The sequence below is a fragment of the Drosophila rhopaloa genome, unplaced genomic scaffold (assembly GCF_018152115.1).
Source record: "Drosophila rhopaloa isolate 14029-0021.01 unplaced genomic scaffold, ASM1815211v1 contig_3, whole genome shotgun sequence".
NCBI lineage: Eukaryota > Metazoa > Arthropoda > Insecta > Diptera > Drosophilidae > Drosophila > Drosophila rhopaloa.
Genome location: NW_025335123.1, coordinates 22,472,430 through 22,500,079, shown reverse-complemented (window position 1 = coordinate 22,500,079; position 27,650 = coordinate 22,472,430). Strand labels below are relative to the sequence as shown.

General features: G+C 37.2%; 2 protein-coding genes across 5 annotated transcripts in view; both read right to left on the bottom strand.

The window, feature by feature from the left end:
* Positions 1-3,045: 3,045 nt before the first annotated feature.
* Positions 3,046-11,021, bottom strand: LOC108045361 (pyruvate dehydrogenase phosphatase regulatory subunit, mitochondrial). The gene is made up of 6 exons (XM_017124671.1): positions 9,275-11,021; positions 5,346-5,643; positions 5,072-5,285; positions 4,722-4,875; positions 4,545-4,660; positions 3,046-4,487 (listed from the first exon to the last, which is right to left on the bottom strand). The coding sequence occupies exons 1-6, from the start codon at positions 10,821-10,823 to the stop codon at positions 4,011-4,013; spliced, it is 2,808 nt and encodes a 935-aa protein (XP_016980160.1). The 5' UTR covers positions 10,824-11,021; the 3' UTR covers positions 3,046-4,010.
* A 3,623-nt stretch (positions 11,022-14,644) lies between these two features.
* Positions 14,645-27,650, bottom strand: part of LOC108045336 (1-phosphatidylinositol 4,5-bisphosphate phosphodiesterase) — a 52,732-nt gene continuing 39,726 nt past the window's right edge. For all 4 annotated transcript variants that reach the window (XM_044461415.1, XM_044461416.1, XM_017124629.2 and 1 more), the window contains 9 exons: positions 25,139-25,375; positions 24,864-25,030; positions 24,278-24,582; positions 23,411-23,575; positions 22,976-23,342; positions 20,441-21,704; positions 20,030-20,186; positions 19,875-19,964; positions 14,645-18,244 (listed from right to left, as the gene is read on the bottom strand). In XM_044461415.1, the coding sequence (XP_044317350.1) occupies positions 18,176-18,244; positions 19,875-19,964; positions 20,030-20,186; positions 20,441-21,704; positions 22,976-23,342; positions 23,411-23,575; positions 24,278-24,582; positions 24,864-25,030; positions 25,139-25,375 (2,821 nt within the window). In that variant the 3' untranslated portion in view covers positions 14,645-18,175. The remainder of the gene's footprint in view (positions 18,245-19,874; positions 19,965-20,029; positions 20,187-20,440; positions 21,705-22,975; positions 23,343-23,410; positions 23,576-24,277; positions 24,583-24,863; positions 25,031-25,138; positions 25,376-27,650) is intronic.

Below are 27,650 nucleotides of genomic sequence, written 5' to 3'. Positions count from 1 at the left end.
TGACTTAGAAGATCTTCCCTGATCCTTGTCAAAAACTCGGTTCTGTAATGAATAAAATTAGTTAATGATGAGCAACTCCTACAAATAAAGGCACTGAAATTCACAGACAAATTATTTTGAATTCCAGGAATTATATCTGTTTTTGGAGATTTGAGGGGCACCACGTTGATCTCTGGGAACTTCACGAAAAGCACTTCACGTCTTTCAATATTGTTGTCTTTAATATCGGAAATATAGAAAATCCGTAATACTTTTGTAAACAAACGTAAATCGAAATCAAGGGATTTCCAGGAATTCTGGGTCCATCGATATGGACTACATCCGATATAAAAATATTTTTGATGGCTGCTTTTAAAAGCTGTGACTTTTAAATGCAGTGACACCGATAAGTTTTATAATATATATAATTTATTTATAATGTTTACATTTAGTTTTTGTGTTTGTTTTATAAATTAAGTTCTAGTTCTCGTTTTTTTTTTAATATTGGCTAAGCTTTTGAACTCTAGAGGATACAATTTAAAAAATATATTTAGTTAGCTTAATGATCATTTTATTTAAAAATCCGTAGGAACTGATTTTTATATCTGAGACTGCCTATTTGTATTTTTTTGGTGTCTATTTTTTATTTCTTTCGCCAAATTTAATTTAATTTTTACTTTTTTTTTGGGAATGTCGATTTAAAATTCTAATTTGCTTCTGGGGTAATCGATGTTTGTTTAGCCATTCAAAAATACTAAATCAGTGCTTCCCATTAAGTATGGAATGCCTCCAGCCATCTTTAATTCCCGGAATCTCCTCCCTAGTGCTTTCTTTCTCGTCCCGCAGTCCCGGCAAACGGTCGTGTCTCTCCGGAAAAATAAAATTCCGACTAGCAAAAGAAATATTCAAGAAAAAAATTAGTAATATGGTGAGTTACTAATAAAATAACTTAAAAGCAATGCAAATTCAGATTAGTGGGACATTCTTAAACACAGTGAGGTTAGCTACATAAACAGATGCGCCTGCGCAATGTGAATTTTTTTTTACATAAATTCTTTGAATTATATAATGCAATGAAATAAAGTTCAAATTTGGATTAATGGTACATTCTTGAAAAAAGTGGGGTTATCTACATACACAGGTGCGCCTGCGCAATTAGAATTGTGTGAATAATACAATACATTAAAATATATTCAATACATAATCGGATTAGTGGAAAAAAGAAGTTAGTTACATATGTACAATGGTGAAACATTCTGGAAACAAAAGTGAGGTTATCTATGTACTTACAATTGCGACTGCGCAATTGGAAAAAGTGAGGTTAGCACATAAATAGGTGCACTTGCGCAATGTGAATTTTTGAATAATAGCTTTGAATAATACAATACAATAAAATAAAGTTAATACAAATTAGGATTAGAGGAACATTCTGGAATAAAAAGTGAAAAAAATGTGCTTACCAACGGAAACAAAGTGAGGTTATCTACATACATACTTCGGTGCGCCAGCGCAATTGGAACTTTTTTTTTATATACATTTTATGAATGTTATTGTGTTCAATAAAAAACATTTAATACAAATTTTACTGGAACATTCTGAAAAAAATGTGGTTACCAATGTATGTATGTACATATGTACATCGGTGAAACAGTCTGAAAAAAAGTGAGGTTAGCTATGTACATAAATAGGTGCACCTGCGCAATGTGAATTTTTTTTTAACCTTAAAACTTTGATACAATACAATAAAATGAAGTTCATACAAATTAGGATTAGTGGAACATTCTGGAATTAAAAGTGAGGTTAGCTGCATACTTAGGTGCGCCTGCGCAATGCGAACTTTTTTGTTTTATCTCAATTCTATGAATTACGCAAACGCACTTAGTTAAAATGCAGAGTTTTGGCAAACAATTCATCATCAGTCAGAGTTTTGATTGATTTGCCGAAATATTCTGGCTGGGCGAGCACATGTTTTCCCCATATGTGTAGTAATGTCCGAGATGGAGTCTCAGTTTGGGTCCGCCGACTCCTGTCTCCTGTGTTCTGTCTCCAATCTCCAGTTTGCAGACCACAAATTGAAATTGACCCTAGAATTGCGACGGCGACTGAAAATCGAAATCAGATTCCGAATCAGAATGGCTTGGGATGGGACATTTGTATGCAAATTCAGTGATTGCTCTGCGCAGAAACCACAGGCAAGACGGTAGGAGCGACCACACAATAAATGGGCATAAATTACACGACCCGAAGGAGGAGCCACCAGACAACAGTCGGTGGGTATTCCTCTTCGGGGGCAGGAGGGGCATCGTCTCAAAATTGATCATTTCTGGCTGGGATGTGGATGCGGATGGCGGCTGGCGGATGATGGAGAGCTGGCTAGCTGGATAGCTGGCGCCATTGGAGTGCGGCGTTGCCACTTGAATTTTTGATTTAACAAATGCTCATTTGTAAAACGGCCCGGCGAGAGCTCCTCCATCCTCCTCCTCCTCCATCTGCTCTGCAAAATTCAAATGGGCCAAAGCCAAAACCAAAGCCAAAGCCAGGGCCAAAACAAATCCAAAGAGGAGTCTCAGATCGGAGAGCCAAACTTTTGCCCAACTGCCTGGCAACAATAATAATGTCACGTTTATCGTGTGCAGCTAATTACTAACAAAAAGATAGTTTGTAATCCTACACAGCCGGGGGAATGGCGACCAGAGACCAGAGAACGGAGAACTTGGCCAGAAGAGTTAGCCAAGCGTGGCCGAAAGTGCCTCCAGGACAAAGGGTGGGGAGGGGGGGGACGGAACAACAGACACCGAAAAGCGACCACCGGTAGCCTGTATTTTGTATTCTGTATTTTTGGGGAAGCAAACTTTGCTAGCAAAGCAAAAGCCAAGCCAAGCTAAGCCAGCCCAGTCGAAAGTTGGCCAAAACATGTGCTGCAATCTTGGGCACTAAGTTTTCGGGCATTAGCACACGCCCAACTGAATGTCTTAGCCAAAAAGCAAGCGAAAAACCAACAAACCCCGAGCGCCGAACAGCTGCTCCAACTTTTTGGCAGCTCTGGGGGATCAACATCTTATAAAGTTTTTGTAAACAGTAAATGTATTTGTATAAATATATAGTACAATATGATTTATAATATGCGAAGGTGTGGCTATACATTCACACACCATAATTTACAAAGTCAATCGTCTGGGTTAGTAAAAAAAAAAAGTGACTCAGAATTATCTGAAAAACTGCTCAAAAACATTTCATATTTTTTGCTTATCTAAATTTTCGTTAATCGATTTTTTATTGGTATTCCAACTAGTTGCAAAGCCAGCTTTGAGCAAAAATGTCAACATTATTTTTGTGCCGTTTTTTAACAATGTGCAAAACATTCCACAATTATTCCAATATCACGGAAGATTCTTAGATATACACGGATATATAGCCGTATTTATAGCTTATTCTATATGTTTAATTGACACGACGTCTGAAAGACGAACAAAACCGAAAGTCGAAAGAGAACAAGATATAAATAGTGATTTCTTGGGTTTGTACACATATCAATTCGATGTTTTATCAAAACGTTACGATTTTTTGCTGAAAACAAACCCAGAAAATCCTTTTAACAAATCTAGTGATTGAGCAATTTGCTCTCTCTTAACAACATCTCACCAAATTTAACGCATTTTTTAATTAACCAGTACAAATACATACTTTTACTGATGAATATGGAACACGAAAACAAGTCCATTTTGTTTATAAATTATAAAAAATTTTGTTTATGTCAAATGCTTCTTAAAAAGTTTTCTTATTGGCTGATAAACTGGTTTTCATGCCTCATATGCATTAGGGAAAATATATTTGATAGTGATTGCCTTTGGTTTTAAACAACCATTTGCCCATCTCATATTCGCTCGATTCCCTATCGTACTAAATCGAATAATATCGCTTTGCTTTTGAGACTCTCGAGTTGAACTAGAAATGAACGAAGTGCTTCTTTGCTTGGCACAGCCAGGTGGCGTATGATGTTGGTCAAGGATCCAGCTCCTCCTCTGCGATCCCTACTGCCCGTCCGTTGGCGTTCCGGTGCCGGTTACCGTAGTCAAGCCGCCGAATGACAGGAGATCCGCCTGGTCCGGCTTGTCGCGAGTGGCGTGATAGGCCTCGCGTTCCCGATCCGGGAACTTGGTGGGCAGATTAGGCGAATGCAGGTTGACCTTGGCCTCGAACCGCACGCCAGCCACCTCCACCTCGTAGTGGCCGGACAGCACGTACTCATTGGTCACCGCCAGCTCCCGCCCCTCCTCGTCGAAGTTGCGCACGAAGCCGAGGCAGACCTGCTTCTCGAACGTGTACCCATAGCCGGTGGTGGTGGTCATGCCCACGTAGACCCCGTCGCGATAGATGGGCTCGCCGCCCCAGCACCACATGTCCACCTCGTGATCGTGGTCGTTCAGCAGCAGCTGCACATACATCCGCTTGACGCCCTCCTCGCGCTGTTTCAGCAGGGCATTGCGTCCAATGAAGTCGATGGGTTTCTGCAATATAATTCGATTAGAAAATACTACTTCTTTCTATCTAGCTTGGTTACCCACATTGAATTTGACGCGCCAACTGCGCCCGCACTCCAGCGGCGTGGTAAAGGTGTCCAGATCCTGGCCCCAGAATGCATAGAACTTCTCAATGCGCAGGGCTCGGGTGGCGTAGTATCCTTAAATGGGCCAAGTTTGCCTTTCAATCGGAAAAGAAGAGCTGTGGTTTCTTCAACTCACCCGCATGCTGTATGTTAAACTTCTGGCCCGCCTGGTAAAGTCGCGAGTACACATGCAGGGCATATTCGTTGGGGATATAGAGGACATAGCCTAGTTCTCCCGTATGGGTGATGTTCAGCACTCGGATGCCGTCGGCCAAGCCCACGTCCAGTTCCTGAAAAATCATTATCATTAGTGTGATACCGCAATAGATTCAAACTTATGCTCTTAACAACTTGTTCTTATAATGTCTTCGGAATTAATCATAACCTTTTGAACAAATCTCATTAAAAAAGCAACGGTTTTACTTGAATAATGTTTTTTCCTTACAGCTACGTTTCAGAAGGCTTCCTTTGAAAACAAACCCTTACCTTATAAGTGAAAAAGGGGAAGCTCTTTGGCGTGAGATCGGTGTCGGTGAGCTCGGAGAGCAGGATGCGGGAATAGGGTCCCAGGATGCAGATGGCCGTGTACATGGAGGTGACATCCGCCACGTTCACCTTGGCCCTCAAATGATTCGGCATATGTTTCCGTATCCAGCACATGGAGCGTGTTTGCTGAATGGTGGGTGCAATCATCATGTAGCTGAAAGTATTCATTTGTTAATTATTTGGTTTTTTAAAATAGGGTGGCGCAACTACTCACTGACGCTCGGAGAGGCGAGCCAAGGAGCAGTCGTTCTCGTAGCCCCCATTGGGATTCTGCATGCCCGTGTGGATGATGGAGCCCACGGCCACGTCCACGTCATTGGAGCAGAGGTACTGCAGCAGGTCCACCACCTCGTTGCCCTTCGACCAAAAGTCGTACTTGGTGAAGGAGCTGTAGTCCGCGATGCCGATGCGCTCCCTGCACGCCCGATATTCGGAGGCCACGTGGTCGAACCACGGCGGCTTCCCGAAAGTCCTGGTCTGTGCGATCCGGAAGCGAGGCAGTCCGAACTCATCTGGAATAAAGGAGAAGAGCGGAGGAGGATTGTTAGCTTACTCAAAAAGGGTAGGTTAATTTGTACATTCTTGGAATTATATCATACATTGCAGAGATTTTAGAAGTCGAGAATGGTTACTGTATTTTTAAATATAACAGTGACCAGACCCGAACTCTCCAATCTTTGTCAAAAAATCATCTATTCCCTGTCTATATATGGATCTGGTTTGAAACGACATCTCACTAATTGCAGTCTTATTAAATGTAGGTTTTTATAATTCACTTTTATGTTTTTAATTTTTACATTTTAATCTGCCTTAATTTTGTGAGTTACAGTTTTAGAGTCAAAATCTATAGCGGGATCTCGCTTAAAACTGTATTTTATATGTGTGTTCCCATTATTTAATAATTGAAATTGTATTAACTGTAGGTTTCAATAATTCAGTTCAATACTTTCAATTATTACATTTTGTGTACAAAAGTTTATCCGCGAAGTCTATGTGACATATGAAACATAGTGCTCACATGGTTTAACAGTTGAAATCGTATTATGTGTAGGTCTTAATAGTTCAGTTTTATGGTTCCAATTGTTCATTAATGTTAGCATATATCTACTTAAAGCTCGTGTACAAAAGCTTACGAGTCAACATATTCACGAAGTTTATATAGATCATGTTTAAAACGACGTTTTAGATTGAAATCGCATAACTGTATGTTTCTATAATTCAGTTTGGCGGCTTCAATTATTAAATGAGTGTTAACATAATAATATCTACTTTAGTGTTGTGCAAAAAAGTTAGACCACGGATAGATTCAAATTTGGTAATAATTGTTGACATTTTAAATCTATGTTGAAATATTATAAGTACCAATAATAAGGCGAAGCGACATTCATTAACTGTAATTTTAAATATTCAGTTAACGTCTCCGCTTCGCTTAATAATTTGTAGCATGATTTCTACTCAAAACTGGTCCATAAATTTAGGGTTATAACATTAATCTCCTTAAATGTTGTGAGTTACAGTTTTAGAGTCAATATATTTTTATAGGGATATCGCTTAAAACGATATTTCATGTGTGTTCCCATTATTTAATAGTTGAAATTGTGTAACTGTATGTTTTAATAATTCAGTTTTATGGTTCCAACTACTAAACTAATGTTTACAAATTATCTCTTTGTATTTGGTGTACAAAAGTTATGTATGTATATATGATTCTGATTTATGAAACAGTGAGTTTAAGATTCAAAATATTGCAGTCTTATTAAATGTAGGTTTTTATAATTCACTTTTATGTTTTTAATTTTTACATTTTAATCTGCCTTAATTTTGTGAGTTACAGTTTTAGAGTCAAAATCTATAGCGGGATCTCGCTTAAAACTGTATTTTATATGTGTGTTCCCATTATTTAATAATTGAAATTGTATTAACTGTAGGTTTCAATAATTCAGTTCAATACTTTCAATTATTACATTTTGTGTACAAAAGTTTATCCGCGAAGTCTATTTGACATATGAAACATAGTGCTCACATGGTTTAACAGTTGAAATCGTATTATGTGTAGGTCTTAATAGTTCAGTTTTATGGTTCCAATTGTTCATTAATGTTAGCATATATCTACTTAAAGCTCGTGTACAAAAGCTTACGAGTCAACATATTCACGAAGTTTATATGGATCATGTTTAAAACGACGTTTTAGATTGAAATCGCATAACTGTATGTTTCTATAATTCAGTTTGGCGGCTTCAATTATTAAATGAGTGTTAACATAATAATATCTACTTTAGTGTTGTGCAAAAAAGTTAGACCACGGATAGATTCAAATTTGGTAATAATTGTTGACATTTTAAATCTATGTTGAAATATTATATGTACCAATAATAAGGCGAAGCGACATTCATTAACTGTAATTTTAAATATTCAGTTAACGTCTCCGCTTCGCTTAATAATTTGTAGCATGATTTCTACTCAAAACTGGTCCATAAATTTAGGGTTATAACATTAATCTCCTTAAATGTTGTGAGTTACCGTTTTAGAGTCAATATATTTTTATAGGGATATCGCTTAAAACGATATTTCATGTGTGTTCCCATTATTTAATAGTTGAAATTGTGTAACTGTATGTTTTAATAATTCAGTTTTATGGTTCCAACTACTAAACTAATGTTTACAAATTATCTCTTTGTATTTGGTGTACAAAAGTTATGTATGTATATATGATTCTGATTTATGAAACAGTGAGTTTAAGATTCAAAATATTGCAGTCTTATTAAATGTAGGTTTTTATAATTCACTTTTATGTTTTTAATTTTTACATTTTAATCTGCCTTAATTTTGTGAGTTACAGTTTTAGAGTCAAAATCTATAGCGGGATCTCGCTTAAAACTGTATTTTATATGTGTGTTCCCATTATTTAATAATTGAAATTGTATTAACTGTAGGTTTCAATAATTCAGTTCAATACTTTCAATTATTACATTTTGTGTACAAAAGTTTATCCGCGAAGTCTATATGACATATGAAACATAGTGCTCACATGGTTTAACAGTTGAAATAGTATTATCTGTAGGTCTTAATAGTTCAGTTTTATGGTTCCAATTGTTCATTAATGTTAGCATATATCTACTTAAAGCTCGTGTACAAAAGCTTACGAGTCAACATATTCACGAAGTTTATATGGATCATGTTTAAAACGACGTTTAGATTGAAATCGCATAACTGTATGTTTCTATAATTCAGTTTGGCGGCTTCAATTATTAAATGAGTGTTAACATAATAATATCTACTTTAGTGTTGTGCAAAAAAGTTAGACCACGGATAGATTCAAATTTGGTAATAATTGTTGACATTTTAAATCTATGTTGAAATATTATAAGTACCAATAATAAGGCGAAGCGACATTCATTAACTGTAATTTTAAATATTCAGTTAACGTCTCTGCTTCGCTTAACAATTTGTAGCATGATTTCTACTCAAAACTGGTCCATAAATTTAGGGTTATAACATTAATCTCATTAAATGTTGTGAGTTACAGTTTTAGAGTCAATATATTTTTATAGGGATATCGCTTAAAACGATATTTCATGTGTGTTCCCATTACTTAATAGTTGAAATTGTGTAACTGTTTTAATAATTCAGTTTTATGGTTCCAACTACTAAACTAATGTTTACAAATTATCTCTTTGTATTTGGTGTACAAAAGTTATGTATGTATATATGATTCTGATTTATGAAACAGTGAGTTTAAGATTCAAAATATTCAATCTGGTTTAAAACTACATTTTACATTGCAATCGCCAAAACTGTATATTTTAATAATTCAGTTTGGCGGTTTCATTGTAAATTGAGTGTTAACATAACATATTATCTGCTTAAAAGTTGTGTAGTTGTATAGTAACATATCATAAGTTGCTCCTAAAATATTAGTTTTAGATATCTATTACCTAATCAATATTAAAATAGTTCGAATTAATAAATAGCACACTGCTTAGATTCAAATTTGATAATATTTCCTGACTATATGTGTTTGTACTAACATTCACTGTAATCCTAACTATTTAGTAAACGGATTCTCTAAGCTTAATAATTGGTAGCATGTTTCCACCCAACATTGGTCTGAAAAGTAAAGGTCATAGTGTTAATCGTACCCACCCTGTTTGTCCTGCTGATCGAAGTAGTTGGGCCGCTCGTAGCCCATCGACTGGCCGAAGACGGCGCCCGCCTCCTTGAGCTGCGGATAGATGGGCGACATGCGCAGGTTCCTGCCCGTCTGGAACTCCTCGAAGGGGTAGTTGATCTCGAAGTGCTTGCCCGGCGCCTCTTTGCAGCGGTCCCGCAGGAACTTTCGGTTGTTGTGCAGCCCCAGGAAGCGGCTGATGTCCAGGATGTGCAGGTCCAGATATGTCGAGCCCTTGGTAATCAGATCGGTGAGGACGCGACCAATGCCTCCGGATGCGGACACACCCATGGTCTTGTTGCCAGCAGCCACGTAGTAGTTCTGGATTTCGGGTGCTTCTCCGAGGATCCATTTGCAATCGGGCGAGAAGACCTGCAGCGAGTTGGTGAGCCTGTCCAGCGTGGCCCCCCTGAAGGAGGGAACTCTCAGGAGCAGGGCGTCCAACAGCTCGTGGAAGTGGTCCCAGTCTGGCGGATGCTGGCGGGCTGTCTGGGAGAGCGGTATCACCCCATCCTCGTAGACCATCTTGGCCTCGCGCTCAAAGCCGCCTGCCAGGATGTGTCCCTCGCACTCCCGAAAGAAGATCCTTCCGTCGAAGTCCCTCACGAAGGGCGTGTCCGGACTGAGTCCCTCAATGGGTTTCGTGTGCAGATAGTGGTGCTCCACCGCCTTCAGGGGCACCTTGACCACCGGCTTGGACAGCGTGCCCACCTCGCGGGCCCAGAAGCCGGTGCAGTTGACAAAGTACTCGCATTCCACATCGCCGGCGGTGGTCTCCACACTCCGCACCTTCCCGTGCTCGCTGTGGATCTTCTTGATGGCACAGTGCTCGACAATGCGCACTCCCAGCCGCTGGGCCTCGGTCATGTAGGCCTGGCAGACGAGCTGGGGATCGCAGACGCCGTCCTCGGGGATCCACAGGCCACCCTGGATGCCGTCCAGCGAGAGCAGCTCGCAGTGCTGGCCACATTGCTCGGGCGAGAGGATTTCGCAGCGCATGCCCCAGGCCAGGGCCTGCGACTTCATCCTGTTGAAGGCGGTCATGCGGTCCCAGCTGCGGGCCAAGTTCAGACTGCCAACTGGCCGCCAGCCGGTGGGCAGACCGCTCTCCGCCAGCCGCTTGATCAGGTCGATGGAGTACTCCGCCAGCTTGAGTTCCGTGTAGCTGGGCTCGAAACGCCCGGCCAATCCGCAGGCGGTCCAGGGCAGCTCCCCGCCCACGCGATCCTGCTCCACGAGCAGGGTGTCGCCACCCCAGCCACTCAGGCCCAGGTGATAGGCCACCGAGGCGCCGGTGATGCCGCCGCCACAGATCACCACCCGGGATTTGGTGGGCAGTTGGCCGGCCAGCTCCTCGCTGAGATCCGCCGCCTGTTGCGGCTGGAACTTTCTCTTGCGCAGCACCTGCTCATCCGCGGGATCCGCCTGGCCGCTGGCCAGACGCACTGCATCCGGAAGGCCAGCTGGGAATCGCCTCGCACCGCCACACACTGCGTTTCCCGAGCGTCGCAGCAGTTTCCACATCTTGTCCTCCTGGGAAGTCCACCAAGAGCACCCGCATAAACCAAGATCACGCAATCCTTGTGTATCGCAGCCTCATGGAGTGAGCCTCATCCTCTGCAGGCAACCAGAATCGTGTAGCTATATATTATATAGCAATTAGTGAAATAGTTCTTCAGCACAATAACAAAAACAAGAGCAAGGCGAATTAGGGATGCGAGACCGTTCGGTTAGAGGTGGAAGGCAGCGATGTTATCGGTGTTTGTAAAATACATCGGTAACATCGATGTTTTCCATCTCTACTGAAATCACTGCTTGCTACAAAAAGCTTCGAGAGGCGCACTGCTTATAGGATTTCGCAAAATGGCGGTTCTTTTAAAAGCAATTCTTTCAAAATTGCATTGTTGCTGTGAATTATATTAAAAAATGGCTGTCCTTTATTGGGATATCAGCACATTACATCAAACAAAAGATGCAAAAATTCATTATGGTTTTTAAGTCGGCCTTCAAAATGTTTTGGTACTGAAAAACTTTAGAAGGTGGACTTAAGACCACGATTGAATAACTCATGCTTCCAATTAATAATTTTAATAAATTAAGTGTTTAAAATTTCCGTGAAATATGAAAAAAACATTTTTGTTTTAAGGTGGATTCTCAGAAGATTGTTTTTAAACATCAATCTTTTGACAATTCACCCTTAAACAAAATTGTATTACTTCTGTAAAAATGGATATATAAAATTAATTAATTAATCCTTTATTGGGATATCAGCACATTACATCAAACAAAAGATGCAAAAATTCATTATGGTTTTTAAGTCGGCCTTCAAAATGTTTTGGTACTGAAAAACTTTAGAAGGTGGACTTAAGACCACGATTGAATAACTCATGCTTCCAATTAATAATTTTAATAAATTAAGTGTTTAAAATTTCCGTGAAATATGAAAAAAACATTTTTGTTTCAAGGTGGATTCTCAGAAGATTGTTTTTAAACATCAATCTTTTGACAATTCACCCTTAAACAAAATTGTATTACTTCTGTAAAAATGGATATATAAAATTAATTAATTTTAATTAATTAATCCTTTATTGGGATATCAGCACATTACTTCAAACAAAAGATGCAAAATTTCATTATGGTTTTTAAGTCGGCCTTCAAAATGTTTTGGTACTGAAAAACTTTAGAAGGTGGACTTAAGACCACGATTGAATAACTCATGCTTCCAATTAATAATTTTAATAAATTAAGTGTTTAAAATTTCCGTGAAATATGAAAAAAACATTTTTGTTTCAAGGTGGATTCTCAGAAGATTGTTTTTAAACATCAATCTTTTGACAATTCACCCTTAAACAAAATTGTATTACTTCTGTAAAAATGGATATATAAAATTAATTAATTTTAATTAATTAATCCTTTATTGGGATATCAGCACATTACTTCAAACAAAAGATGCAAAAATTCATTATGGTTTTTAAGTCGGCCTTCAAAATGTTTTGGTACTGAAAAACTTTAGAAGGTGGACTTAAGACCACGATTGAATAACTCATGCTTCCAATTAATAATTTTAATAAATTAAGTGTTTAAAATTTCCGTGAAATATGAAAAAAAACATTTTTGTTTTAAGGTGGATTCTCAGAAGATTGTTTTTAAACATCAATCTTTTGACAATTCACCCTTAAACAAAATTGTATTACTTCTGTAAAAATTGAATAACTCATGCTTCCAATTAATAATTTTAATAAATTAAGTGTGTTTAAAATTTCCGTGAAATATGAAAAAAGCATTTATGTTTTAAGGTGGATTCTCAGAAGATTGTTTTTAAACATCAATCTTTTGACAATTCACCCTTAAACAAAATTGTATTAGTTCTGTAAAAATGGATATATAAAATTAATTAATTAAATTTAAATTATTTAAAAAGATTACATTTTTTAGTGAATGTATTCTCATTAGACTGGTTCAACTACAACAATTAACAACATTTGAAGATTTATTATAAAATGTATAATATCAGCAAAATATGAAAAATCATTCATGTTTTTGGGTGAATATCATTAGATTGTTTTTACACATCATTCTTTTGATCATTCTTCCAAGAACAAGATTGTATTACTTCTGCAAAAATGGATATATGAAATTAAATCCATCCAATAAAAATACAAGTGGCGCTCTTCATTATACGACTTTTTATCAATAAAATATGAAAAAATCATGCATGTTTTTTGGGGTGATATGCATTAGATTGCTTTTATATATCAATCTTTTGCTTATTCTCCTAAAAACAAGATTGTATTACTTCTGCAATAATGCATATATGAAATTAAATTATTAAGAAAGATTATACTGTTTGTATTCTATACAATAAAATCCAAATCCATCCAATAAAAATACAAATGGCGCTCTTCATTACACGACCTTTTATCAATAAAATATGAAATAATCATGCATGTTTTTTGGGTTGATATGCATTAGATTGTTTTTATATATCAATCTTTTGCTTATTCTCCTAAGAACAAGATTGTATTACTTCTGCAAAAATGGATATATGAAATTAAATTATTAAAAAAGATTATACAGTTTGTATTCAATCCAATAAAATCCAAATCCATCCAATAAAAATACAAGTGGCGCTCTTCATTACACGACTTTTTATCAATAAAATTTGAAAAAATCATTCATGTTTTTTGGGCTGATATGCATTAGATTGTTTTTATATATCAATCTTTTGCTTATTCTCCTAAGAACAAGATTGTATTACTTCTACAAAAATGGATATATGAAATTAAATTATTAAAAAAGATTATACAGTTTGTATTCAATCCAATAAAATCCAAATCCATCCAATAAAAATACAAATGGCGCTCTTCATTACACGACTTTTTATCAATAAAATTTGAAAAAATCATTCATGTTTTTTGGGCTGATATGCATTAGATTGTTTTTATATATCAATCTTTTGCTTATTCTCCTAAGAACAAGATTGTATTACTTCTGCAAAAATGGATATATGAAATTAAATTATTAAAAAAGATTATACAGTTTGTATTCAATCCAATAAAATCCAAATCCATCCAATAAAAAAACAAATAAAGCTCTTCATTTGACGACTTTTTATCAATAAAATTTGAAAAAATCATACATGTTTTTGGACGGATTTGCATTAGATTGTTTTTATATATCAATCTTTTGCTTATTCTTCTAAGAACAAGATTGTATTACTTCTACAAAAATGGATATATGAAATTAAATTATTAAAAAAGATTATACAGTTTGTATTCAATCCAATAAAATCCAAATCCATCCAATAAAAATACAAATGGCGCTCTTCATTACACGACTTTTTATCAATAAAATTTGAAAAAATCATTCATGTTTTTTGGGCTGATATGCATTAGATTGTTTTTATATATCAATCTTTTGCTTATTCTCCTAAGAACAAGATTGTATTACTTCTGCAAAAATGGATATATGAAATTAAATTATTAAAAAAGATTATACAGTTTGTATTCAATCCAATAAAATCCAAATCCATCCAATAAAAAAATAAATGAAGCTCTTCATTTGAAGACTTTTTATCAATAAAATTTGAATAAATCATACATGTTTTTGGACGGATTTGCATTAGATTGTTTTTATATATCAATCTTTTGCTTATTCTTCTAAGAACAAGATTGTATTACTTCTGCCGAAATGGATATATTAAATAAAATACTTAAAAAAAAGATTATACATTTGTTATTGAATGTATTCTCATTGAATGGATTATTAAATTAAAAAAAAGTGTTGTAAATACTTAATAGATAATATATTTCCAAGTCCATCCAATAAAAACACAAACAGCGCTCTTCATTTGAAGATTTATTTCCAATAACCACCAAAACACCCAGTAACTTCTTATTAATTATGTATTTTGTTTTTTACAATTTCAGACGCAACCCAAAGAATTTTGATGTTGAGTTGTATTTAATGTTAATCAGCTAGTATGTTTATGCTTCTCTGCTCGTTCCATAAAGTCAACAAACGCATTCAGACCGAAATTATAGCAATCGAGAGTCCAAATCCATTTAACCGTATTTGTATATATTGGGTATATAATGCGTAGTGTGTGATGCTTTTCTAACATTTATGTTTTTCTTCACGTATCGTATCCCTCATTATCATTCTAGCCAAAGTTCGCTTCATCTTAACACTTGGTAGGATCCATTACAAACTAAACTAATTTTTACAGGGGCCGAATTGTCATCGTGCGTGGGGTCAGAAATTCAAATATAGCACATCTTTCGGGGATGCGGTGATATGAGGCTAAAACTTAATATATAAAATAATTGCCCTTATAGAGGGAGTTTAGTGCTGGCCAGCAATACTGGCTTACAAATAATAGTAAGTGTGGGGATAAATCAAAACAAATAGCAAATCAATGGAAAACCTCTAGAATCACTTTGGAATAGAATTTATTGCAATTGAAGTTACTCGCTCGCCAATCGTTATCATAATCATAATAAGGATAATAATGGTAATCATAATAGTTTAATATATAGTTTATAGTATATAATCATAAGTTCATACGCAGCATTTTAAATATAAGTTAATGTCATCGACCTCATTTCGCGACCTCTTTAAACTATAGATATAACAATTATGTTCTCGTAATCATATTTATGCAGATGTCGCTAACTTTTCTGCTCACAAACATAATCAATAAATACGTAGATAGTAGATACATTTTCGAGTCATCTCGCTACTGGCTATCGCTATTCATAATCTGTGGCTTTTGCTCCCACAGAAGTACAAACTAGATCAATGTGGCCCCGTATGTGTGGGTTACATCATCGTACATATCGTGTAAACGTTTCGCTCTAGCGCTTTTTCATAGACTACAACTTATTTAGATTAAAAAAAAAACAAACAAACAATTACAAAAAAATTGACACATTTTTCTAAGTGTAGATAAATCCAGGTAATTGGCGGGGTAAGAATGACTTATTATGCAAAATAGTAAACTTATGACAACTTTTAAATGTTTATTTAAATGATTTACTTTACTTTCTGTTGACCTATATTAATGGTTTAGTTTAAGCCAAAGTTATAGAGGTTTTAAATTTAAATAACACTAAGACTCTGTTGGTAGAGAACTAAAACCATTATTCGATAAAGGACTGTTAAAAGGATAACATGAAAATGTATACAATTTAACACTCTTTACTTAAAATATAGAAGAATTTCTAGAAATCCATTAAAAATTCGTTTTACATCCTGCTTTACCTGGTTTTAGATATCTTTCAATTCGGAAAATTTCCCAGGTCCTTGGAACATTTTCCCGGGAAAGCTTTTACCCGCGCCAATATTGCCTGGACTCAGTATGTGTTTTTAGGATTTTGGTGGTGCCAGAATTGAGGGCTTTTCGACTAAGAGGCTAGGCCTCTATCTAATGTATACATTATACATGCGAATAAATAAATTAGTTGCGATTTTTAGTTAGACGAAGTTAATTTAACTTTTTTCTTCTTTTTTGGTTATCATTGGGCTTGGCACATTATATTACATATCATACAAAGCTTCGCACTTGTTTTTCTCCTTCAATTTTCAACCTTCGTGCCCTCAGAAAAAAAAACCAGTGTTGGGTAAGGCGAAAGTATTGGGGTTTAAAATAGTTGGGATTCGCTTTTCTTAGCTTTTGTGTAATAAAATGTAACCGCTTATCACATTCATAAAACTTGATCAATTCTCTAAATACATAGTCGTAGGCGTAGGTTAAATATAGTACATAATTTAGTACAGTTACCTTGTATGAGTTAACTAAATGTTTTCGTTTCGTTAATAGCACAGTGTAAACGCTTCTCCGTCTTCGATCTTTAGGGCACATATTCAAGTTTAAATTCAATTTAAAATTTAAATTTAAGGGAAATTAAATTGTTATATGGATTTTTCTCTGCTTTTGCTTCTTTCATATAATTTTCTAGATTTTTGGTTTTCTGTTTTAATTCTTTTTGTTTTCTTTGGTATTTTTGCAACAACTACAATACATGCAAACAGCAAATTTCGAGTGCAACATAAACGGTCTTGACAATTCAAACAGAATCTATCTTAAGTTCTTGTTTGTTTCACTTACTTTGGTATAATATTCACTAAGTCTATGCATGTTTACATGTTTTGTTTTGTGTGTATATATGTATATGTTTTTTGGCTACTTTCTCTGGTTGTAAAATTCGCAAAATCTTTATCTCGTTTTTGGTTAAAAATTACAAATTAGATCAAACTAATACAGAGCGGATCAAAATTCACATTTCATGTAAAGTTAAACCATTTTCGTTTTGGCATTCTCAGCCCAAAAATATTTATGTGTGGTGAGTGTATTGTATATATAACTGCCGGTAGGGGTGTTTCATTGTTTGAATTACACATTTAATACTTAGGTTTTAAAACATTTATTTTACAAACTATTTTGCATCGTTTTTCGTTCATGACTGTGAATGCTGTTTTAGGATATTTATAGTTATTTTTTTCGAGCAGTTGAGGGTTAATTTTTCGTTAGGTATTTGCAAAATAAATGCTTTTGAAAAAAAATTCCTACAACTTCTATATATATTATGAAATATATAGATCTGACTGATTTTTGGGTGTTAATTGTGGGCTCCTTGGATTGCTTTACTGGTTAATGTTTTCGGCTTACTGGTTAGGTTAGTTGGCTAAGCTATTAGGTGGAGAATCGGAAACTCATGTAAGTAGATCACTTGAAACGTACGATTATTTTGGGGTTAGGGCTGTATGTTTGGTGTTATGTGTATATGCTTGTGTACAGTGCGTTTCACCGCTAAAAGAAGCACAAGGTAATCCTTATAACCCTGAAACGCACTGTATGTGGTCTAAACTTATCGGTGTACCGTTGTTACTGTGTTGTTAGCACAAAATACCTTTCAATATTTTTGGTATTATTTTTTTTTCTTAAGTTTTTTCTTGTTTTTCAAAATAAATTACAATGGATTCGAGTGGGGGAACTCCCCGTAAAATACACACGTTAATGTGTGGCCTCTTCATTAATTTCTCATCCTCATCTTTTTTTCTTCATGTAGAATCTTAAATAAATATAAAGCACAAAGTGTTGACTTTCCAGTTTTGAATTCTAGATAATAAGCATATGTGCCTATGCTTCCTGCATAAGACACACATTCAAATATTTAAGTAAAGGTAATCCTTTCAAGATGTGGGCGATTGTGTGTGTGTGTTTTGGGTGAGTGTGTAAATACAGTATATAAAGAAGTATATATGTTAGCATCTTCATCTTGATCAGCATTCATTTTTGGTTTTCTATAGTTTTTTTTTTAGTTTCTTTTTGGTATCGCGGTGCTCTCCTTTTTTTCACCTTTGACCTTGGGATCTTAGGCATAAAACTCCGTTTTTCCTTGCGTCTTATAGGCCTCCTCCTCGATTTTGTACATGTCCATAAGCTTTTTTTTGAAGCGGCAGTTGGATTTTGGATGACAGGCGGCAGCGTGCGAGACAGCAAATACAAAACATTTCGCAAAAGTAAACAAATTGTGTGTTTTTTTCGTGGTTTAAATGGCACAGAAAGAGACAGAGCATGGGCATGTGTACGTGTGTTGGAAAGAGAGGGAGAGAGAAAGAAAAAGCGAGAAAATATATAGAATTTTATTTAGTTTATCTCGGTTATTTTGGCATTTTTGTTTTAGGGCGACACAGCAAACGATAAATGACAAGGCATTAGGGGCTTGGCAGGTTGGGTTTTAGACAGAGACAGTAGTAGAGAGTGAAAGAGACAGAGAGAGAGAGAGATATTTCTATAAAGTAGTTCGATAGTAGAGCTGCGAGCTTGGGATCTAGGGAGTTATAGGATTCGAGAACTTATCATACGCAACACATATACATATAAGTTGGAAATTGGAGAGCCAGAGACAGACTTTTAAGGATAAAAGTGACTTCGACACAGAGCACACAAAAATATAATTTAAAAAGCACAGGAAAGCATTTAAAAAAGTACATGAAAAGCCAACCAAAAAATCATAACAATGTGGAAGATCTTACAAGTGAAATGTATTTGGCCATAAAATAAATTTAGGGAATGACTCTAGTTATAAAAAAGAGCTTTATAGGACAATAAATATTTAAAAGATCCTAAGAACCTTATAATGACATTTATATCAATTACTATTTCCCTCTTTTTAAAACAGTTCTTTTCTTTACGAAACCTTAAAAAAACATTTCAAAAAGTTAAAATGAAATTTCATTTTTAATAAAAAACTCACAAGAGATGTAATAATAGCCACAACTCTCTTAGTGGGAAAATAAAATTGATTATATTATTTGTATTTTTCCGTTTGGTACTGTTTGTAATAGGAACTATTTTTATATTTTTTATTTTTTCATGTTTAAATAAATTCTTGACAATACCATTAATTATTTTACGACTGCTTTTCAATCGGACATTCCACATTGAAGTTCATTAACAATAAAGCAAAGGAAAAAGAAGGAGCTACCCGATCCTCTATAAGATCGCAAAAACAGTCAGTGAACCCATTGAAACTAGTCGAAAACAAGAAAAAAAGTAGAGCACACGATGAATAAACAAAATGAATATGTACCAATAAATATATAATACACATATAGAAAATAGTAGATAATTACATCTTAGCAGTTAGTGTGAAAGATTAGCAGCTACTGACTGATCGATTACTTTTCAGATTAGTACGGATGGGTTCGGTTAGGTTGGGTTTTTGTTCTTGATCGGTTATTGTTTATCGATTTTTGGAAGATGCATCCCCAAGCGATACTACTCTCCCTTTTTTTATCTCTCTCTATCTCTCTTTCTCTCACTCTCCCTTTAGCGACAAGAATGGGATACAGCAACAACGATCGTATCTGGGATGCATATCTTCCACTTCGGTTTCAGTTTTGGTATTATGTTTCTTTTTTGCTTTTGTTTCATTTCACGTTTCAGTTATCGGTTTTATCGTTTATCGTTTACGGTTTATCGCTCTCTAGCTATACAGGTGTGGTTGTCTAAAGTACAGTCTCAATACTGGTTATAGTGTCGGTCTGCGGCCGAGTTTCGTTCAGTACCTTTTGCACGTCGGTACTGAATTCCTCGACCTGCTTGGAGTGAGCCAGCTTCAGTTTCTCCATGGCGCGACCCTGCTTCACGCCGATTTGCTGTAAATGAGCGGATTTATATTTGGATCAGATTTTATTGATTATAAATAGAATACAAGCCGAACCTTTTTCTCCTCCATGAACCGCTTCACATTGTTCTGTCGCTTCTCGCGCAGTCGACGATCCTTCTCGTTCTTGGTTTTAAGCGTCTTGTCGTTCTGCACCTCCTTGGCGGTATCCGCCGACATCTTTGCCTGCTTAGCATTCAGATCCTTGATGTCCCTGTAAAAAAATTCATATTGAATTTATATTTATATTGCATTTAAAGATATTTTGCTCTCTCGTTAAAAAAAGTTGTTTCGAGAGAAAAGCTAAAAAATTTTGTTAACGTAAATATGCGGTGCTAATTAAAGTTTCCTTCGTAGGATTTTTTAAAGACAACTGGACAAATAAAAAACCAATTGATATCCACAGCAAAAGTCTACCAGCACTTGGCTTCTTGATTCGTATGATCTTTAGGCAGATAGTCGTCTCACCTGGCATGGCGATCCTCCAGCTGCTTGATCTGCGCCGCCTGAACGGTGAGCATCAGCGCCTTCATGGCGTCCTGCGAGTCCTGGACATGCTGGCGCAGCATGTCCCACTCCTCCTTGCGATGCCGGGCGATCATGTCGGTCCACTGTTTGGTCTGGTCATTGATCGAGTTCTTGATGTTGGCATCGTTGCGAATGTCGTCTTTGCTCTTGCCCTTGATCAGCTTGTCGATGGCCGCATTCTGGGTCTTCTGCACCGAGGTGCGCTCCTTGGCGTGCTTCTTGCGCAGCGTGTCCAGTTCCTTGATCTGCTTCTTGCCCACCTTTTGGAAGCCCTTCTCCTGCCGCAGCGATTCCAGGGTGACGGGCTCAAAGACCAGCGGCGGCTCCTTCTTCTCCTCCTCCTTGGCCTTGCCAGCATCTCGAGCGGCACCGCCGCTCTGCTCCTCAATGCCAAGCGCCTTCATCTGTTCGTTTTGCTGCTTGGCCGCTCCCGCGAATCCTCGCGGATCCGACAACATGGCCATGAAGTCCTCAAAGCCGTCAGGTACATAGATCTTTAGCTCGATATTCACAAACAACATGGGCAACGACATGGGGAAATTGGCCTCCGTGCGCAGGGACACATGGCGATAGCCAGCCTGCAGGCCGTCCAGCGGCAGGATTCGCTGTCCCAGGATCTTTCCGCTCTCCTCATAAACGCCAAAACGCAGCACAGCCAAGTCGGGCAAAACCACCTTGCGGAACACGAAGGCATCCTCGTTGTAAACCGGATTCAGACCGTTGTTGGCCACCAAACGGGTGCGAAACTCCTTTTTCACCGTATCCGAGGGCAGTCCGAACATGTCCACCTCCACGTAGGTGCCCACTTTCTTGTCGGACAAGAACTGGCCGGCTATCACCTTGACGGAACACTGGGCCGCAATCACACCGTCCACAGGCGCATCGGCAAACGGATCGAAGTCCTTGTCTGCTCGTCGCATAAAATCGGGTTTCAATAGATAACCGCATCCACCGTTGTACTCGAACTTGCCCTGGTTGAGTTGCATGGGCAGATCGGAGCTCTGGAAATTCAGGGAGACCATCTGACAGCCGGCGTTCCAGAACACCTGCGGCATATAGTTCGAGGAGTCCGCCCGCGTTCCCTTCGGATAAATTCGCGACATCTGGCGCTTGTTGTAATTGACAAAGTCGATGGAGCTCTGCTTCAGGTAGTTCATGCCCGCGGATTCCGCGAACGAGGACATGTTGTGGGCAATGTTCTTCTCTGTAGGGGGTTAAAAAAATAGAAAATAAATTAGTGTACATATATAAACCAGTCATCGGAAACTTATAAATAACCAACACGAAAATTGGTCAGAAAATGAAAATTTTGAATGCAGATTGTATGCCACTTTGAAATCGGATTATATTTGGTAAAGTTATGGAATCTAGAAGTCCAATTGTGGGTCAACTTTGGGCAACTCATCGGAAACTTAGAAATAACCAACATGAAAATGGGTCAAAACGCCGGTCAACGCTAAAATGGAAATTTTGAATGCAGATTTTCAGAGAATCCAACCACAAGTCTTTAGAGGTATGCCACTTTGAAATCGGATTATATTTGGTATAGCTATGAAATCTAGAAGTCCAATTGTGGGTCAACTTTGGGCAACTCATCGGAAACTTAGAAATAACCAACATGAAAATGGGTCAAAAAGTCGGTCAACGCTAAAATGAAAATTTTGAATGCAGATTTTTAGAGAATCCTACCACAAGTCTTTAGAGGTATGCCACTTCAAAATCGGATTATATTTGGTAAAGTTATGGAATCTAGAAGTCCAATTGTGGGTCAACTTTGGGCAACTCATCGGAAACTTAGAAATAACCAACATGAAAATGGGTCAAAAAGTCGGTCAACGCTAAAATAAAAATTTTGAATGCAGATTTTTAGAGAATCCAACTACAAGTCTTTAGAGGTATGCCACTTTGAAATCGGATTATATTTGGTAAAGTTATGGAATCTAGAAGTCCAATTGTGGGTCAACTTTGGGCAACTCATCGGAAACTTAGAAATAACCAACATGAAAATGGGTCAAAAAGTCGGTCAACGCTAAAATAAAAATTTTGAATGCAGATTTTTAGAGTATGCAACCACAAGTCTTTAGAGGTATGCCACTTTGAAATCGGATTATATTTGGTAAAGTTATGGAATCTAGAAGTCCAATTGTGGGTCACCTTTGGGCAACTCATCGGAAACATAGAAATAACCAACATGAAAATGGGTCAAAAAGTCGGTCAGCGCTAAAATGAAAATTTTGAATGCAGATTTTTAGAGTATGCAACCACAAGTCTTTAGAGGCATGTAGCTTTCATCGAATATGGTTTTTTAAGAAAAATTCCCGAAAAGAATTATACTAATTGTTGATTTAGTTTGAATTAATATGAATTTGAATTAATTGAATAGAAAGGAGTGAAAGCGTCCTAGAAGCTACGTAACCACAACTGTTACTTCTTCATCTGAATGTGGATTTAAATATACAAATTGAAATGCCGTACCGATTGCCTTGTCGAAGCCTTGGAACTTGATGGGCTGCGCGTAATTGACCATGGATGAGAGCCACGGGTGCACGTTGGTGGTGGAGCCACTGTAGTTGGCGGCGGCTGCCTCGGCCTCCGCTCCGCCGCCCCCCTCGGCGGCCCCCTCCGCTGCGGCGGCTGCTTCCGGGGCGGGAGCAGGGGCGGCGGCTGCCTCCGGCGGCTTGCCCGCACTGGCGTCCTCCTCCGGATCGTCGTCCGTCTTCAGCTCGCCCTTGAGCCACAGCTCCAGCTCGACCTTCTCCACTTCGGGCTTCATTCGCTTGTTCTTGATGAGGATCTTCTTCTTCAGCTTGCAGGGTGGCGGCAGCGGGAGTCCCGGATCCAGCTGAATGGATATGGTACATCGGGATTGAAGATGCAATGCAAATCGATGAAGCTATTCTCTTTACTCACCGGGTGATCCGAAAGCGGCTCCTTCAGCAGCAGATCGCCGAAGAAGTCATCACAGTATTTGGCCAACTTGTATTGCTGGGCGCGATTGCAGTGGTTCTCGAAGGACAGGATAACCGGGTACTCCGAGGATACGAATGCGCAGTCCGCAATCGCCTGGATGCAGTCCTGCATAAGTATGAAGTAAGGATTATTATTTAATTATTGAATTAGAATTCTGATTTCTTTTAAATTCTAAAGTGCAATTTATATTATTTCTTCAAAGTTACACAAATTAAATGAACTGTAACTGTCTGTAATGTTGTGGGAAATACTATTTTATTTTGTAAACTGGGACAAGTGAAAAGTTTGTTTAACTTTAACCAGTCTATTTAACTTACATACCGTAATATATTTTTCAAACATTTTAGTTATTCAAAACAAAATTATTTTCCCAACTAAAATAAAAACAAATTTGTATAGTTACTAAACAAAGCATCCATATTCCCGTACGGACTGTAAATTTCACATGCATGAAGTTGATTTGCTTTGACAATTAAGACCTTACATTACATGCAAAAAGTTTGACGTTTCAATTAAAAACTTATTTTACCAATTACGAACATTTATAATTAATAACTTTTGCAATTTGGCATGTTTGTTCTGCAAATAATTTAGAAACTAAAAAGTCAGCAAAATTATAAAACGTTTCACATAATAAATGTTGAATCTAACTACGAACTCTGGTATGTTATTAATTAGGATTATTTACATTATATGAAACTAGTTTGAATTTAGTTTTACGACTTTATGGTGGCAATGAAGAATTAGTAAATAACTGAATGTTGAAATTCATTTTGTATTTCAACGTGAACATTTCAAGGGACCAACCTTGAACAGGATTTCCGTGCAGTAGGCGTGACCGTGGGTGACGATCGGCTCCTCATCCTCCCCCTTTCCATTCCAACAGTCCAACTCCACACATCGACATCCTGCCAAAAGTGTTTGGCGGTACATCTCCACGGAACTCTTTCCGCCGATTTGACGACCCGATAGGTAGGTATTATGCGAGCTGTTTATATAGTAATGGGCCAGCGGCTGATCCATCTCCATGTAGAAATCCAGCCGGTCCAAAAACACTGGAGCATTCTCGTCGGACATCAAGTAGCGCTTAAATCCATCCAGCGAGAGTTGAACTAGTGTGGGGAAAAAGGAATATATTATTATGAATTTTAAGAAAAATACATCTGCATCGGTTTTAAGCATTTATAAACACGCACTTATCTTAATCTTTCTAAACTAGTTTTACCGTTTAAACCAATTAATATTTAACTAAGGTAAGCTTCTACTGGTTGTTTCAAATTAAAAAAAATACCATTAAATGAGGAATTTCAAAGCCTTAGATATAGTTAATAGTTATAGTTAATTTTTTGCATATATTGCTTATGTTTTAAACTATTTTATTTTCCCTTCTTACCATTCTTCTTTTTCTCCTCCTCTAGTTCGTAATCGTTGATGATCTCCGTGCAGCGTTTTTCCTCATAGAGAGGGAAAAGGATCTCGTTCATTCGAGGATCACGCTGTTTGTCGTTCATGAACTGAATAAACTGTTCCAGACTGATGAAGTCCTGTTTGCCTTTGGTGCTGAAAAATTGTATACCAGATATGCGTTAAACATAATATAACATATGACAACACAAGGACGAATCTTAAAACTTAACTTATAAAAGGAGATCAGCTTATTGCACTTACATGGAGGTAAATAGCTCCTCGATATCGTTGCGGGGACAGACCTTGTGGTACAAGGCGTAGAACTTATCGAAGGTGAACTGCTCCTTGGTCATCGTGGCGTTCTTGTCATCCGGTAATCCGGCATCCTTGATGCACGTGTACACCAGTTTCTCTGTTTTGCCGGAGGCGAAGGTCTTGGCCAAGGTTTTCACCGGAATTTTTCCGCTTTTCTCCACGCAGTAACTCAATCGCATCCAACTATTTTTGGGACGAAGAAATGTCAGAGGGTCAGTAATTGCACATTTTTCTCAGAACGAAACTTTGACGCTATGGGGTGTTTGGTTAATGCAATTAAATAGACAAAAGCCAGAGCAATTTTTCATGGAATTAATAGACACCAAACAAGATAATAACATAACAAAATAATTATACATACCTGGAAACAGTACGAAAAATTTAATCTGGATTACACTACAGTTAATGATTGACAGAGTCAACTGATGAAAAAGGGTTTAATACATCATAAAATAAATATTTTTATTTCATTAATTCATGAAAATACGAAGTATAATACAAGTTAATATTGTAATCTTAAAAAATGATTTATCGCATGCACCAAGAACCACTAAAATGTTTTTAAATTGGAGTAATTAAAATTGACCTTCATCCTTTCTCTAAATTTGATTAAAAGCCCATTTAAAACCGTAATTTAAATTCAAATTTATATTTCCCATAAGCAAAACAAAATTGCCATGAAATTGGCTTGCAACTATGCCAAAGGTCCTTTTGCAAATTGAACCCCATTTCACTTTCCTTTAACGACTGTTTAGTGAACACTAAGCTGACCGGTAATCGAATCAAATATTGATTAGCAATCAAGCCCAGGATCCATTACGCAGATGATTAACGACCTGTTCCGAAAACGGAACTCATAACTAATTGAATACAGGGCCTCTCGCACTTGTGTGCCCAATTTGCATGAATCCGTGGGATATATCGCATCCTTCGGTTTCGTTTTCGTTTTCGGTTCAAGTGAATTGCCGGTCCGCCGCCGAATGACGCATAAATAATGCAATCAGAAACAAATTGCAAACTAGGACAACTAATTTACAATACAAACATGCAACTGCTACCATGCCACGCCCACTCACGTTCCAACACCGATTTTACCGCCTCCCGTTTGGCCAAGGTGTTGCCTCCGTTGGTAGTTAACACGGTTGTTCGTTGAATGCACTTTGCAACTTTCTACCACCCATCCAAAACACTACGAAAAATTTGGACACTGAATGAAATATCGTTTAAAGGTTAAAACATAAATAAATGAAAGAATGATATTACCATCACTTAAGAACACTTGAGCCGTCCTATATTATTTACCAATAATTACAAAATCATACTTTATATATATAATTTCAAATAATATATACAAAGTTTTCATTAAATAATGTCTTCTGGGATTAAACCATATAATTGGTAAAAAAATACAATTGTAGTCTTATAGATCCCATACATTTTGGATCGTTCATTTTCAGTGTACCTTTGCAGGTGTGTGATCCCGGATGCATAGCACCCATTTCCCACAAACAACCCCCCTTCGACCGCTTCCCCTCTGAAAACACACTCGACTGGGCAGAGAGTTCACCGCAAGGCAACGCATATCCAATGAACCGGACTTCGGTTGCCGCCTTTCAACTGCCCCACGGACATCGACCATCGACCATTGGCCATTGAATGCATTCGTTTCACTTGTCTTTTAGGCGAGAGCTGGAATTTTCATTTAAGCACCCATTCCATTTAGCACACACTTCGGAAATGGATATGGAAACGGGTACAAGAAACTCAAACAAATTCGGCTTTTAAATTGTGGAAATTAATTAATGTGAGAAGAACTTAAATACCCATAGGAGTGGCGAATAAAAATGCATATTTCATTTTAATAGGATTAAATTAAATCCATTTAAATTGTCTCACTGCTTTTCAAGTCTTTCTTGATAATAAATAATGAGAGAAACCTAAAAATAAAATATGTTGCTTTAAAATAAGGAAAAATTAAAGCAAAAGTCACTTAAAGGGTAAGTTTAAGTAGTTTTAATTAAACTTTCATGTGAGCTAAGATTCTGTTTACCATTTTTGAAGAATAAAGATTGCTTTTATGTTTGATATTTATGTTATGACATTTCCTTATTTTTGAAAATGTGCTTCGCATAAAATAAGAGAAGCCCTTTGACCAAACACACACTACACCGCACCCACTCCTGGAATTTTCACGATGGCTTCGGTGGGAAAAAGAACAGCAGACCTTCTGCAGACCTTTCCCCTTTTTTCCTTGCCTATTTTGTGTGGGACAGGAAATGCAAATAAAATGAATTTATTTTGTGCTAAAAGTGAAACGAAGCCGTGGAACAGGAAAATCAACAACTATGGGGACTGTGCGGAATAGAAAGTCGAGTCCCTTGACCACGGATCAAATTGCAGCTAGATTCCGACGGTTCCGACGGAGTTGGAATTCTCGGAATTGCGTAATCAGCAATCA

Excerpts from the sequence above, each read along its gene's own strand:
- LOC108045361 (XM_017124671.1), bottom strand. The coding sequence starts at position 10,823 with ATGTGGAAACTGCTGCGACGCTCGGGAAACGCAGTGTGTGGCGGTGCG. Across the intron at positions 5,644-9,274 it reads CGATCAGCAGGACAAACAGG|ATGAGTTCGGACTGCCTCGC; the intron begins GTGGGTACGATT and ends CCTTTATTCCAG. Across the intron at positions 4,488-4,544 it reads GTTGGCGCGTCAAATTCAAT|AAACCCATCGACTTCATTGG; the intron begins GTGGGTAACCAA and ends ATTATATTGCAG.